The 13078-nt window shown below is 33.8% G+C and overlaps 1 protein-coding gene across 25 annotated transcripts in view; it reads right to left on the bottom strand.

Annotated features, from left to right (window-relative positions):
• Positions 1–13078, bottom strand: part of LOC125668506 (spermatogenesis-associated protein 1-like) — a 40273-nt gene that overhangs the window by 10017 nt on the left and 17178 nt on the right. For 8 of the 25 annotated variants that reach the window (XM_048902728.2, XM_048902730.2, XM_048902731.2 and 5 more), the window contains exons 4-9: positions 12413–12466; positions 7170–7272; positions 4093–4540; positions 3702–3960; positions 2516–2581; positions 1678–1959 (exon numbers count right to left, since the gene is read on the bottom strand). In XM_048902728.2, coding sequence (XP_048758685.1) covers positions 1678–1959; positions 2516–2581; positions 3702–3960; positions 4093–4540; positions 7170–7272; positions 12413–12466 — 1212 coding nt within the window. The remainder of the gene's footprint in view (positions 1–1677; positions 1960–2515; positions 2582–3701; positions 3961–4092; positions 4541–7169; positions 7273–12412; positions 12467–13078) is intronic. The other 17 variants (XM_056163219.1, XM_048902740.2, XM_056163220.1 and 14 more) reach the window with 6 other exon arrangements.

Raw genomic sequence — 13078 nt, 5'->3', positions numbered from 1 at the left:
ATTTAATGATGGAAAGATGGTTATATGCTTTACGGACTCATGCAGTTATTTTTCAAAGTCAACCATATTAAAACACAGTCAAAAGTGAGTTTTGACACTGTTCATATTCTGTGATATTAGTTGGGACATTTTGTGCATTTTCACACTGTAAAACCTTAGATGTGTTCTTTGGCACCTTGCTGTAATCTGTTTTCTCATCTAGTCCAATATCACTGACATCCCCTTGATACCCACTGTTAGCATTGGAAATCATGGTATCTGCTTCTGATTTCTCAAAGGATGACTCAATACCAAACTTACTCCTTGTCTCAACAGCACTAGACTTTGCAACATTGTAATCTGATTTATTGGAACCACTATTAACATCTTCAGTCAAAAAGGTTTGAGCTTCATTCTCATGATCTGGCCCCTGGGTAGGATTTTCCTTGGCCGGTCTTGCAACGGCTTCAGAACTAGTTGGCTGTGTGACAATCTTGGGAGTGACCCTCTGGTTTTGATTTGTTAGATTTGAGTCTGCTATTTTATCCTCAAGGGTTCCTTTCTCATTGTTTTCCTTATTGCGACCATCTGACCAGGACACCTCCTTTTTGGCTCTGCTCTTTTCAGCAGACCTCTCATTTCCATTTTCCTCTTCCTCTATCATAAATCGACCAGAGGTGTCTCCATTTCCCAGAGATGTCCTTCTCTTACTTCTCCTTCCATCTTGAGTATTTTCTCTGCTTGGTATTGATCGCCTCCTTTCAGATCTATAACCATTTTGATTACCATTCCCCTCTCTGCCATTTTTGTTCTGTGAACCCAATTTTTCATTAGCATTAACAAATGTCCGGTCATTCACAGGGGGTCTGTTCCTGTAACTACTTGTATCAGAAAGGTAACCATCACTGTGATAACTTTTAATACTTCTGCCATCCCAATCACGGTCACTGTGGTAACCAGTGTCAGAAACCTTCAGTCTGTTTCTACGGTAACTCTCTTCCTCTACTGTTCTATTGGATGAACCACTATTGACATGAACTATAACCCTTGGTGTCAGTTTACCATGAATTTCATCATTTATTTGCACAACTACGTTGGAGTCTTTTAAAACTGGCTTGGTTCCATCCCTTTGTAAATCATTTACATGGGATTGTCTGCCATAAGTCTCATCATACTGTGATAAAGGTGTATCCTCTATCTGATTCCTAGTATCCTAAAGCATGATATTGTAAGCATTACATCAAATCATTTCTTCCTCTGAATAATGAATCTCACTCAACATTATAATTGAAACATGCATTTCATGCAGTTATATACTGTATAAGTGGATTTTTAGCGGGACACAAATTTAGAGATTTCTCCATTAAAATGGGTATATATATTTTGTGAGAGCTAATTTTTGAGACTTTATAATTCCAGGAAAAATAACTATTACCTCCTATCTGGAATAAATTGTTGGCAATATTCCATTTTTTCCCCTCATCATTTTTGCCAATAATGCCAAAATTAAATCCTCGCTAAAAATTCTGCTTATACGTTACAAAATAATGCCTTGTACTTAGTTTATGTTGATCATACTTTGGGTTGATCAAAACTCAACCATATATTTTACAGCAAAATGTTAATGATTTGCCATAAAGTGATACATGTGAAGCATGGAAACATCTAGGCATGCAATATGTAGATTCCATAAGTTACCATCTCTGGAACTTTCAATCTCTCTTTATTGTAATTCATTGAATTTTCAGGATTTTGGAGAGATCTTTCTCTATCTTTATTGTAGGTGTTTACTAAATCTTTATTCCCCCCTGGAACTTTCATTCTGTGTTTACCACCATATACTGAATTATCAACGGTTGTTGAATTTTGCTCTTTGCTATAATTCACTGAAGTTGGGTTTACTGAAGGATCTCCCCCTTCATTGAAATTCAATGAATTCTTAGTGAAAGCAGATGATGGAATCTGTTGATACTGGTGTCCCTAAAGTTGTGTTCAGAAAACAAAAATTCACACATTACTACCAATACTCCCACATATGCAATTTCTCTGTGAATACACAGGGCTTTCAAACACATTTTTGGGCTAAGCCTGGGCCATGAAAGTGGAAAAGGCAGTGATATCTTGTGAAAAATCGGGAATTTTGTTATCAGATAGATAAGTTTTACATGCATGCAGCAATGATAATTTAACTACTTCTACTGATTATACGTAAAATGACAATAGATTGAAACTTTACACTCAATTCTATTTGTATTATGTTTATTAGTAAGAACACCCCTCCAATTTGGTGGGAAAAATGATACGAGTACCGTTTTCTCATTGGGAATGAGATCTACCTGTTACTGGCCCCAATTTGACCTCACATATAATGCAAATCCAAGTTTCATTCTATCAATAATCAGTTGTTAGCACTTACATACCGGTAATAGTCATCTAGTCAACAATTATTAAAATGTCAGACATTTGATTATTTACAAAAATTAATAATTAATTATTAATGTTCACATCAAACTCTGCATGCAAATGTTTGCTTTACCAGTGTAGGCTTTCTTGACCCTTCATTACTAGCAATTGGTGTGTTTTCGGAGCTTACTGTTGATACCTGGGATATTGAAATTTTATACTTGAGATTACATAGATATTACACAGAACTGCCACATAAATGTTAGTTCTGAGACAATGTGCATGTTCAAACCATGACTACAGTCATGATTAACCAATGGTGGTTCAACTTCTATGCCTTTTTCAAGACAAAAGATTTTCCACCAACTTCAAGTACAATGGCCTTGAGGGTCTTCCATATTGGATTTTTTAGAAGAGTATAAAATTGCTATTTCATGAATGGATATACTATTGACATGAAATAAAACTTCATTGAAAAGATTAATATTGGTATATTATCATTACGTTGTATGGGGCCACACAATTAAATTGACAGTCATCAATACTCAGTTCGTCATAGGCAGACATAAAGAATATCCCATTACATTGATTGATAGAAAAAGAACTTTACGTCTAGCTTATCCTTTTGGTGAAAAAAAGTTTTTCTATTCAAAATTAATTCACTTCAGAAAAACTCTTATTCAACATCAAGATATAATTGTATCAGCTATGTATCATTTCATCATTAATTCGTAACCTAATGCCTAAATCCTAAATAAAAAATCTGCTTGTCACTCCTACAAAATAACAATATCAAGTCTGTGTCATACTGACATAATTCTGTAAAATACACCAAAAATTACAGCCAATTATATAGTTATCCAAATTATCTCTCACTGATGGAAAGTCTAACCACTAGGGAAATACCCTGTATGAGAAATCAATAGCAAGATTACCGTATAATAAGCTACACATCATTCAGTTCATCATAAAAAAATGAACTTTTCCTCTGAAAAATAGGATTCCATAATTGCATTGCAATCAACATGCTTTATTTATCTCTTTATGGGTTGATGTTGGAATTTGAAATTGATTATTGGGAAGTCACCTTTCTAACATTAATCTCCACGTTTCCAAGCCTTCGATTTTATCTGCCATTAACTACACATTCCAAAAAAATGATAGCACAGTAAACATCCTGTCACTTTTCAATACATTCAATATTTGCCACCCTCTGAGAGGAACATCTGCAGTTGCTTATGAGAATGTGTCAATGACTATTAACTTTCCAATGACCATTAACTTTAACAGTGTAACAACATGAAATATTCCATGCTTACCTCATCTGAACCTGTCAGCTGTTGCTTCGATATCCTTGCTCTTTCTTCTTCCAGACGACGTCTTTCTTCTTCCTCTCTCCTTTGTTCCTCTTCCTCTCTCCTCCTACGTTCTTCCTCTTCTCTCCGTCTTCGTTCCTCATCCTCACGACGTCGTCGCTCCCACTCATCATTATCCTCTTCACCATTCCTTCGATGTTCATCGTTTTCTGGGTGAAGACGTCGATGAAGGTCATCATTTCTGTCCTCATCTTGTTTCCTTCTGAAAACATTTACATACAAAATACTATGTTACATTGAGAAAATCAACAGACAAATCATGTCCAAAGTGGATTTTATTAATGAGAAATGTAATATTCTTTATCTTCTACAAACTTAAGAATTAACAATTGACCTGTCTAAGGCATCAAAGTGGTCCTCTGGTGAGTTTACGTTGATCCCTGAATCTTCGTTGGTGTGGTTAGTATATGTCCCTGATCCTGGTTCTTGGTTCTGGTTTGCTCGCTTTCTATGATCTGTTGGAGATGGTGAAGACCTAGGAGGAGCCCTATGGGACTCCTCTCTTGGGGTTTGATTACGGGGAGTGAATTCCCGAGAAACTTTGGGGCGGGTGGGGGTTCTTGGCACACTTCGGGGTGGGGGTGGGGTGCGTTTGTCTCTATTGGAGCCCCAGGAATCTGATAACCGACCATTTTCTGTTTTTATATCGCCATTGTGATTGTATTCAACTCTGTGTGGGGGACTATGGGTAGGTTTAATTTTGGGGAGGGGGGAATAGCGGTATGGGGATGACTCGTTATTTCTATGTTTAGATTTGTTGCCAGAGCGACGTTCATCTTCACCTGTTGGCAAGAGATAGAGAGAAAAAACACAGATGTAACATCTACTGTGCAAAAGTTTATAGACTGGCAGAACATTACAAAGCATATCAGCAACTCTTCCTTTAAAAACTTCAATCAAAATGCAATTCTTTTTAATGAATATATTCTTTTCCCTACATGAGCTATGAAAATTCATGTAACCATTTAATTAAATACTCGGTATAAAATTCCCAAGATGTATCAATTGAAATTCAAATATTCAATCAAATTTCAATTTAATGCTTCAGTGGCTGATTCAAGAAGCAATATTTGGATCATCTTTGAAATTTTTCAAGCTGCTGGCATACTTTTACAAGACAAGAAGTATCACCAAATACACATGTACATGTATACACAGACATTCCACATCAAATAAATACATCTCCCAGATAACGACAGTGGCCAGCAATCAAATTCATGCAATCAAAAGAGAATTTTTTTTCTTTAAAGGAAATCAATTTTATTTACAAACTAAAATCTATACACTGCAAAAACATTTCTAAAGCCTCATCATCTTGAAGATTTCTCATAAGATGTGGATCAATAAATATTGAAGTACACAAAGTTTGAACATTTTTAAACTTGAATAAAATATTAAACAGAGAAAACTCCAGAGTAATTGAAGTGAATTACAAATCTTATAGGGAGCATACACAAAGCATGTGCAAAACTGTTAACTAAGACACCATAAAGCAGTATGTACATATTTCTTGAAAAAAAATTCATAGATAACACCTTTTCCCAAGTGATCATTTTTCCTGAAATCTTATTCCTGGAAAACCACCAGTGAAATGTCTAGATATGCCAAAATTTGATATAAAAGTTGCTTTTTGTTAGTTTATTGTTTGTTCATTTTTTCAATTCCCTTTTTTAATTCCTTTTTTTTTAAAATTTGGCTTTACATTCATGTTACCAAGTCATTTCAAGAAATATATATATCTTACGTGAAATTCAAAACTAAACTTAGTGCATAACTAGGATATAAAATTCTCACAAAATTGTGTGTTACTAAGAAATAATATGAATTCATCAGTCATTAGGTATTCTGGACAGGGACCTCATACAAATTCAGAATTATGAATTTTTCAACATATTTTTCCATTAAAAGACATGAATATTTATGAAAAAGTCACTATTTTCAAATTATTTCCTCAATGCCATGAAAAAAAAGGAGGAATTTACTGCTCTTTCTTGACTGTAATGTGCATAAAAGGTTTTTTCCCCCTCTCCAATGAAGTAATAATTCAAATTTGTATATTGGGTGAAAGATTGTAGATTTCTAATAATGTTAATACCATTGATTTTGCAAAATTAACATGGAAATTCCATTAGCAGTAGGTTAGCTCAATATCAATTTAGAGTTTTTATTCATACTGTTGTATAATAATTAAAGTAGATCAAAATAAAACTGGCAGATTCTTTTACAAACTCCCTTATACCCCTCCAACACCCAATACACAATACTGATCCCCTTCCCAATGAAAGCACCACAAAGCTAGAATAAAATGTAGGCAAAATTCTTGTACATTATAAATTTTCTATATCTAATATATGGATACTTGCAAAAATATGAAACTGTTTATAATTAGTTATAATTAAATAAAACTCAATTTCTCTAAACTATGATATATTTCAATTACGTCTAATTAATATGAAAAACTAGTATAGATTCAAAAAGTAACTGTGTTATCTGTTTTGAGATATGTGAGACACCAATTTTGCATTTTTGAGATAAAAAGCTGAAAATAGGTTCCTAAAAGTCAATAAAAAACATTAATGAAAGAAAATCCAGTTAAAAAAGGAAACATGTAAAATGTTGCCATGCTTTTATAGCCACCATAAATAACCCATGACAACCATCACCATGGATAAAATTGAAATGAAAGGTTCTCAATAGACTTCCATGCACCATAAAGTTTAAGACGCATAGCTACTTACAAGAAAATTAACTTTGAGGCTAGAAGTTCCCAGATGTATCACCATGACAATGAAAATGCACAATCAAATGACATCAAAATTAAAAACATGGACTTATGACATTCAAACATTAACAGCATATCGATTAATTTAAACAATTACCGGTAGATGTATTTGTTAAAAGTAAGACCATCCAGGTTTTGTAAAAGTATCTGCCAAAAAAGGTACATAATTTTTCACAATCTTTTATAACTAGCAAATTTCTCACTAATTGATTAATTGGAAAACTACAGTATAGAAAATTTCTTTCACTTGCAATGCTAAATATCCCCTTTACCATCTAGACACACACTCAATGTCCAAACTAGCCAACAAAACATCTACTGATGGAACATGTCTTAAAAACCCATACCCAGGGGAAAAAGGAATACGCATGCAGTGTTCACGTGAGGGTGAGCAATCAAAACCGTTCAACAAATATATCAAATATAAATGTCATACATTTTAAAATCAATATTCATACAAAATTAGCATTCACTTTGTAAGTACTATGCAGTAAAATGTTAATGGCAATTATACATACAATAACATCTACAATATTATTTTTAAAAATGCCTATTAATTTGTTACTTTTATGAGTTTCAAACATTTAAAAATAAGAAGAAGAAAATGTGACAAGAACGTGCTTCCTTACTTTCTGGGTTTTGGGAGTACGGAGACTGTGGGCGTGTTGAGGTCCGACTGCTCTCACGGTCATCTGCGCTGATCTCTAATAAATATAACTCAGGGGCATAGGCCTAAAAATGAAGAGCAAAGATTACGGATCCACTGTGTACAAAATCAAAATGACAATTGTAAAAGAATTCATAATGATACTGTTTCCATCCAGTTTAGGGTGATGAACAAGTAACCATGTAGTTACTTTTAAATTCTACCTAATTTGACATCTCTAAAGCCACAGTTTTTTTAATTTGTTGGTTTATGGACCCATTGATTCAATTATTTTTTACTTTTAGAAAAAAAAAAGGAATTGAAAAATCAAGGATTTTTAATTCCCTTCTTTGAAATAAGAAATGTTGAACTCAATGTCTACAAGAGGGCATTATATGATATACAATTTCATGTATATATGCAAGACTCTTAAGTGCATTGGTCATGCCAAAGTGCGATGGCTTGCACCAAACTGCTATAGTTTGTTGACACTGCAGATACCAAAATGTAATGGCCAATCTATCATTTGTAGGCGCACCATACCAAAGTACGAAGGTCTGACACACCAAAGTCCAATGGTGCAAGGTAAAGTAACCATTTGTGACATCACTTTATTGTTATTTATAACATCTTTCAAAATCAAACCAAAGAAATTAAAAGTCAGTTTGCTCCGATGAAGGTTTTATCATGGATGAATTGAAGAAAAATCGCTAAAACACATCAAAGATGCGTATGGCCGAGTTGCAGTTTATTATGCACGCTTGCATTCACGAAGTAAAAACATGCACGAATTTAATATCGTTTATAAGTATGAAGCTTTGAATGGCCGCAATAGGTATTTAGAGTGATAATGACCTTGACCTTTGGATTTCAAAAGCAACATGAATCTTGAATGTCATCAGGATTTGAAGTCTGATAAACATGCACCAGCAAGTACATGTATAAAAGTTAGAGGCAAATCTACAGTATATGGTGAAAAAGATACCTTGACCTTTGACCTCAATATAAATAGGAACCCACAAAGATGCACCAAAAAGTATGAAAGTTAGAGACCGGACAAGCTAATTCAAATGTGTACACTTTTTTCACCAATTCAAAAGCCGAGATTTGCTAAACAACTCAGCTAAAAAAGGGAGACTGATGACCTCAGTCCGGATCAGTTTTGGTTCGTCATAAGAGAAATAGATACTTGAACTGGGGTTCTCTCTAAAGGAGATTATATTATCAATATGTACAATTTTTATCAACTCAAACCAAAATTACAAGTACAAGGGAACAAACAATTTCTTTAATGATTTTTGAAAATGAAATTTTTTTTATTCTCTCCAGAAGAAAATTGACCACTGGATCTGTTTTCCAAAAAGTCATTGCATCAAACAGCACTACAGATATTTGATCTCACAGTGGAAGACTGTCGATTTTAAACTCAACTCGCATAAATAAAGTATGTTTTGAGTGACCTTGACCTTTACAAAATGAGCATAAGTGACCTTTGTCTGAAAGCCAATTTCCTGTTACTTATTTGCGTGATATATAATCAATGCCTGTTCAAACACTGTTGAAATAGGGAATTTTTTCCTAATATATGATATATGTTCCTTGACCTTTCCAAAAATAACCTTGGTCCAAAAGTCCCTGTCCCAAGGAATATTTGTGATTAATCATGATAAATTTTTGATGAAAGGTTTAGGAGATATGAGCTCGGACAGACACAACAGCTGCATATGAAGATATTTTCACCCGACACATTGAAATGAAAAACAATTTTGTCACATTTCAAATCCTCAAAATCTATTTTTTACTACTTTAGAGTAATTCAAAACGAAATTAGGGTGAACATTTTCCAATATATAGTTCTTATACATATAATCAAATCTGTCCTAATGGGACTAATATATTCCCCACAGGTCTCATCCATATTGGTGCATATTTAAATGTTGGATAGCTAATGATTCTGTTTCAACTGAATACCAGATACAGGCTCATATTAAACACTATATTCAATTGATCTTGATATTATCAATAATCATGGTGTAATAAAAAGTGTACACATTTCAGGAAAATCCATGCACAGACAGACAGACGGACATGCTGATTCGATTCCAATATACTCCCCTAGACTTCATTGGCCAGAGGGGGGGGGGGGGGGGGGGGGGGGGGGCTTTAAAATGGTTCATTTCTGAGAGGAAATATCAGACCAGAAGAGTGAGACAGATGAACAGATCCAATAACATCCCCACCCCCACAAATTAAAAGAACAAATTACATATATGTCCCTTCAACTATATTGGTAAAAGTGAGTGCTATAAAATGGTTTCTCAAGGGGTTTAATGACAGGATTGGCTGTGAAGAACCACTAACTTAATTATTATTCATGTTGAAAGCCATTTACCTAACCAGAGGAAACACCTTTGACAAATTACATCACTTTCAGTAGATTACATTTGCTGAAATTGAAGTTTTAGTGTATTGCATTTGCTAAAATCAAAAGATATTTTATCGCATGTCAGCATCTCACAAATTAAGTTGAAAGACATTATAATTTCCTATTCTGTGTTCTCTTATGTCCCATGGAGAGACTATTCTGAAATTAACCACAATATATCGATTGAAGATGGAATATGGCGTTTTACCTTGTAATTTGCTTAGGACATGTATACATACGTTTTAAGACCAGTTTTAAATAATGCCATTTATCAAAAATGAATGGACTTCCACAAAAACTGCAGACTTTTCCTCAGACATTTTTTCTAACACTTGACCTTGCTCAAAATCTAGGGTTAATTCATTACTGGAAGAAAACTGAATAATCTATCAACTTAAAGATCTATTTTGTAACACTTATAGACCCTGTGTGGCCAGAAGACAAAATGTCACAGTTAATCCTAACTATCAATAATGTACATGTAGTTCACTTTTAGCTTGCTAAATGCCAAGTAAGAAATTAAGCACATTTGAAATTACATGTATGTCTAAACTATAGTGGAGTTTTATAGCTTTTACTGCAGTTCAACTATTAAATGAAATGAAATCATTGTTTCTCCTCTGTGACCCACCACTATGACCTGTGGGCAAATAGAAAAGTACAAAAATATTTTCAGGGAAGTCTGTGTACCTGGAGAACTGAGTACACCTGGGAAACTGTGCACACTTCAAAACATCCAGTAAGTGAATACCGAAATTGGTACTTGGTTACTCGGATAAAATATAGCATGTTTTTTGGTAGAATTCTTAAACCTCTATCTGCAAATTGAAATCAATAACCAATTCATTAATTAACTTATACTTTCTGATAAGTGCTTGCATGGTATTTGTTTATTTTGCAATTGAGAGATAATGGCTTTAAATTTTCATGTCTTTGGCAGTTAATAGAGACTGTCATGTGTTTGAAAGGGCATGTAGCAAAATAATTAAAAATATTCAGTGAATGATGTCCTCTTTCTTAGTATATAATAAAATATTCAGTGAATGATGTCCTCTTTCTGTCCTTGGACAAATAGTCATTGTTATCCTACTGTCTCGAGTTTGGAAATATTTTGAAATGATAAACAACAGAATGGTATTTTCAATGATGAAATGGTTACGACAGTTTACACACATGTACCAATTGTATTTGCCCATATATATTTTATGGTAAATTCTCAATTCTAATGCAAGGACTGACAGTCATGTAAATATACCAACAATTTAATATCTACTCAAGATGGATGAAGGATTGATGAAGATGTTGTTCCGTTTGAGTATCTGGGGAAAGCTGACAGAGTAACCGATTACTCAATTTCTTTTAAATAAACATCCATATCATCTTTCTTTTTTTGGCCAAATCTTGAATTCACATACACAAGGTAAAAATTCTAGGCAGTCTCATACTTTGAAACAAGATACTTTTCTCCACATTGCTCTATGCTTGGTTTAGTTTAATTGTCATTTTAATAAGGAAATTTTACCTTGATATAACCTTGACCTTCAGTGATCACATAACCTTGATCATCATCTTTTATTTCACCAAGCATACAAATTCAGATCTTGATTCTTGGTAATATGAAATTTGTTTTGATTACTGTTTGTTACATGCAGCATCTGAAGCATGACTGGTAGCATTCATCACCCATACAAATTTGGAACACACGCTAGCTGTTGCTACAATAGGGGAATTTTTCGAGGTAAACTAAACAGGGACGGATCCAGGAATTGCAGTTACGGGGGCACCACTTTATGAGCCAGGGGGCAAAGCCCTGGTGGGGGGCCAGGGGGCGAAGCCCCCGGAAGCTCCTGGATTTTATAGGGCTTGAAATATGTCTCCCATTTAGTCATTTGTACTATTTTCTATCATTTTTATATGCATGGTGAAATTAATAAAATGACGCAAATTTTAAGGGTTTTTGGAAAGAATTAAGTTCTCCCAATAAAGTAATTTAAGAAATCAACAGATTTTGTCATTTATTTCTCCGTGAGTGGAAGAAATAATTGCTTCTTTGATTGTTTAGTACATTTTTCTACACAAGATACCACAATTTACCTTAAATTTGAAAATTTTAGGAGGGTCGCACGAGCTGTGCTCCCCCTTTAAATCTGTGGCTGCTAAAATTGAGGAAGGAGAGAAATTTCCCATGATAATATAGCTACAAGTTTTAACTGACACATGCATTGTATATTTCAAGGTCTCAGCTGATGGAACTATTAGGCATGATGGAAATTAGTTTTCTTTCCCACACCAGTAAAAAATCCACAACATAATGAAAATGAGGACATAAACACTATGTTTGTTGCCATTCAGTCCCAATTTAAACTAATTTTTACAATAAATATACAAAATCAAAGAATGTTGAACACTTATTGTGATACCTGTTCAGTGTTGAAACAAATTCATAACTTTAATGATTTCCAGTTTCTCGTTAGTTGACAAAATGGCCAAATTCAATACTTTTATTATTGCGAATCAATTTTCTAATATGTTTAACTAATTGAGTATTGAGTGATTGTGTAATATTAGCGAAATCACTAAATTCTCAGACATTTATACCTTCTGAATGGCTAACGCACACGTCAATTTCAGGTCACGTTATCATTTGACAATGGACACTGTACAAACTGAGAACTGATGATGTTCAAACTTTGAGCATATAATTATATAGAATATACAAATTCAGTGTCTTTTGGGTGGTAGATCTGAGTATCGCATTACCCTATATACAAAAAGAGTCTTCTTGACAAAACTGAACTTACCTGAGGAGGAATAAAATGCTTTGCTTTCAACTGATATTCTTGTTTTTGTTTTAACTGAAAAAGACAGAAAAGAACTCATTATAGGAAACAACAAATTTTAAAAATTTTAAGTTCAAAAATAATGATATCATTGATACTGTGTAAATCTTCAGCTGTGACTGTTCTATGACAGAATTTGTGAGCATCGGGGGCATAGGTAAAGAAATATTGACTCTGTGTCACAAAACAGCAATTAATTCAAAAACACTTCCTTAGCTTCTATTTGATAAGCATGACACATTGTATACCATCAAGAATCGGTTCTTTCTGCCAAATTCAACAAATAAATCTCCAATGACGTCATGTCAAAAGCCGAGACAAGAATATCACTTTTGGGACACACACTGTGTACTCTCTTCTCGAGGCACGTTATATTAAATAATTTGCAACAGTGCAGAGTAATTTACCAAACTTTATTGAAAATACGTCAATTTTAAATTCTACAAACTCTTTTGCAACTACACTATCCAGTGAAGGGCATACGGGTACATATATTGGTCCTTGTCCTTTTAGGAAAACATTAAGAATGATAGAAAATGAAGGATTATGCAATGGTGACTTCATCATCTACAGGAGAACTCATTTAAACACATATATATATATATATATATATATATATATATATAT

The sequence above is a fragment of the Ostrea edulis genome, chromosome 4, assembly GCF_947568905.1.
Source record: "Ostrea edulis chromosome 4, xbOstEdul1.1, whole genome shotgun sequence".
Taxonomy (NCBI): Eukaryota; Metazoa; Mollusca; class Bivalvia; order Ostreida; family Ostreidae; genus Ostrea; species Ostrea edulis.
This window is presented reverse-complemented; position numbering and strand designations above follow the sequence as displayed.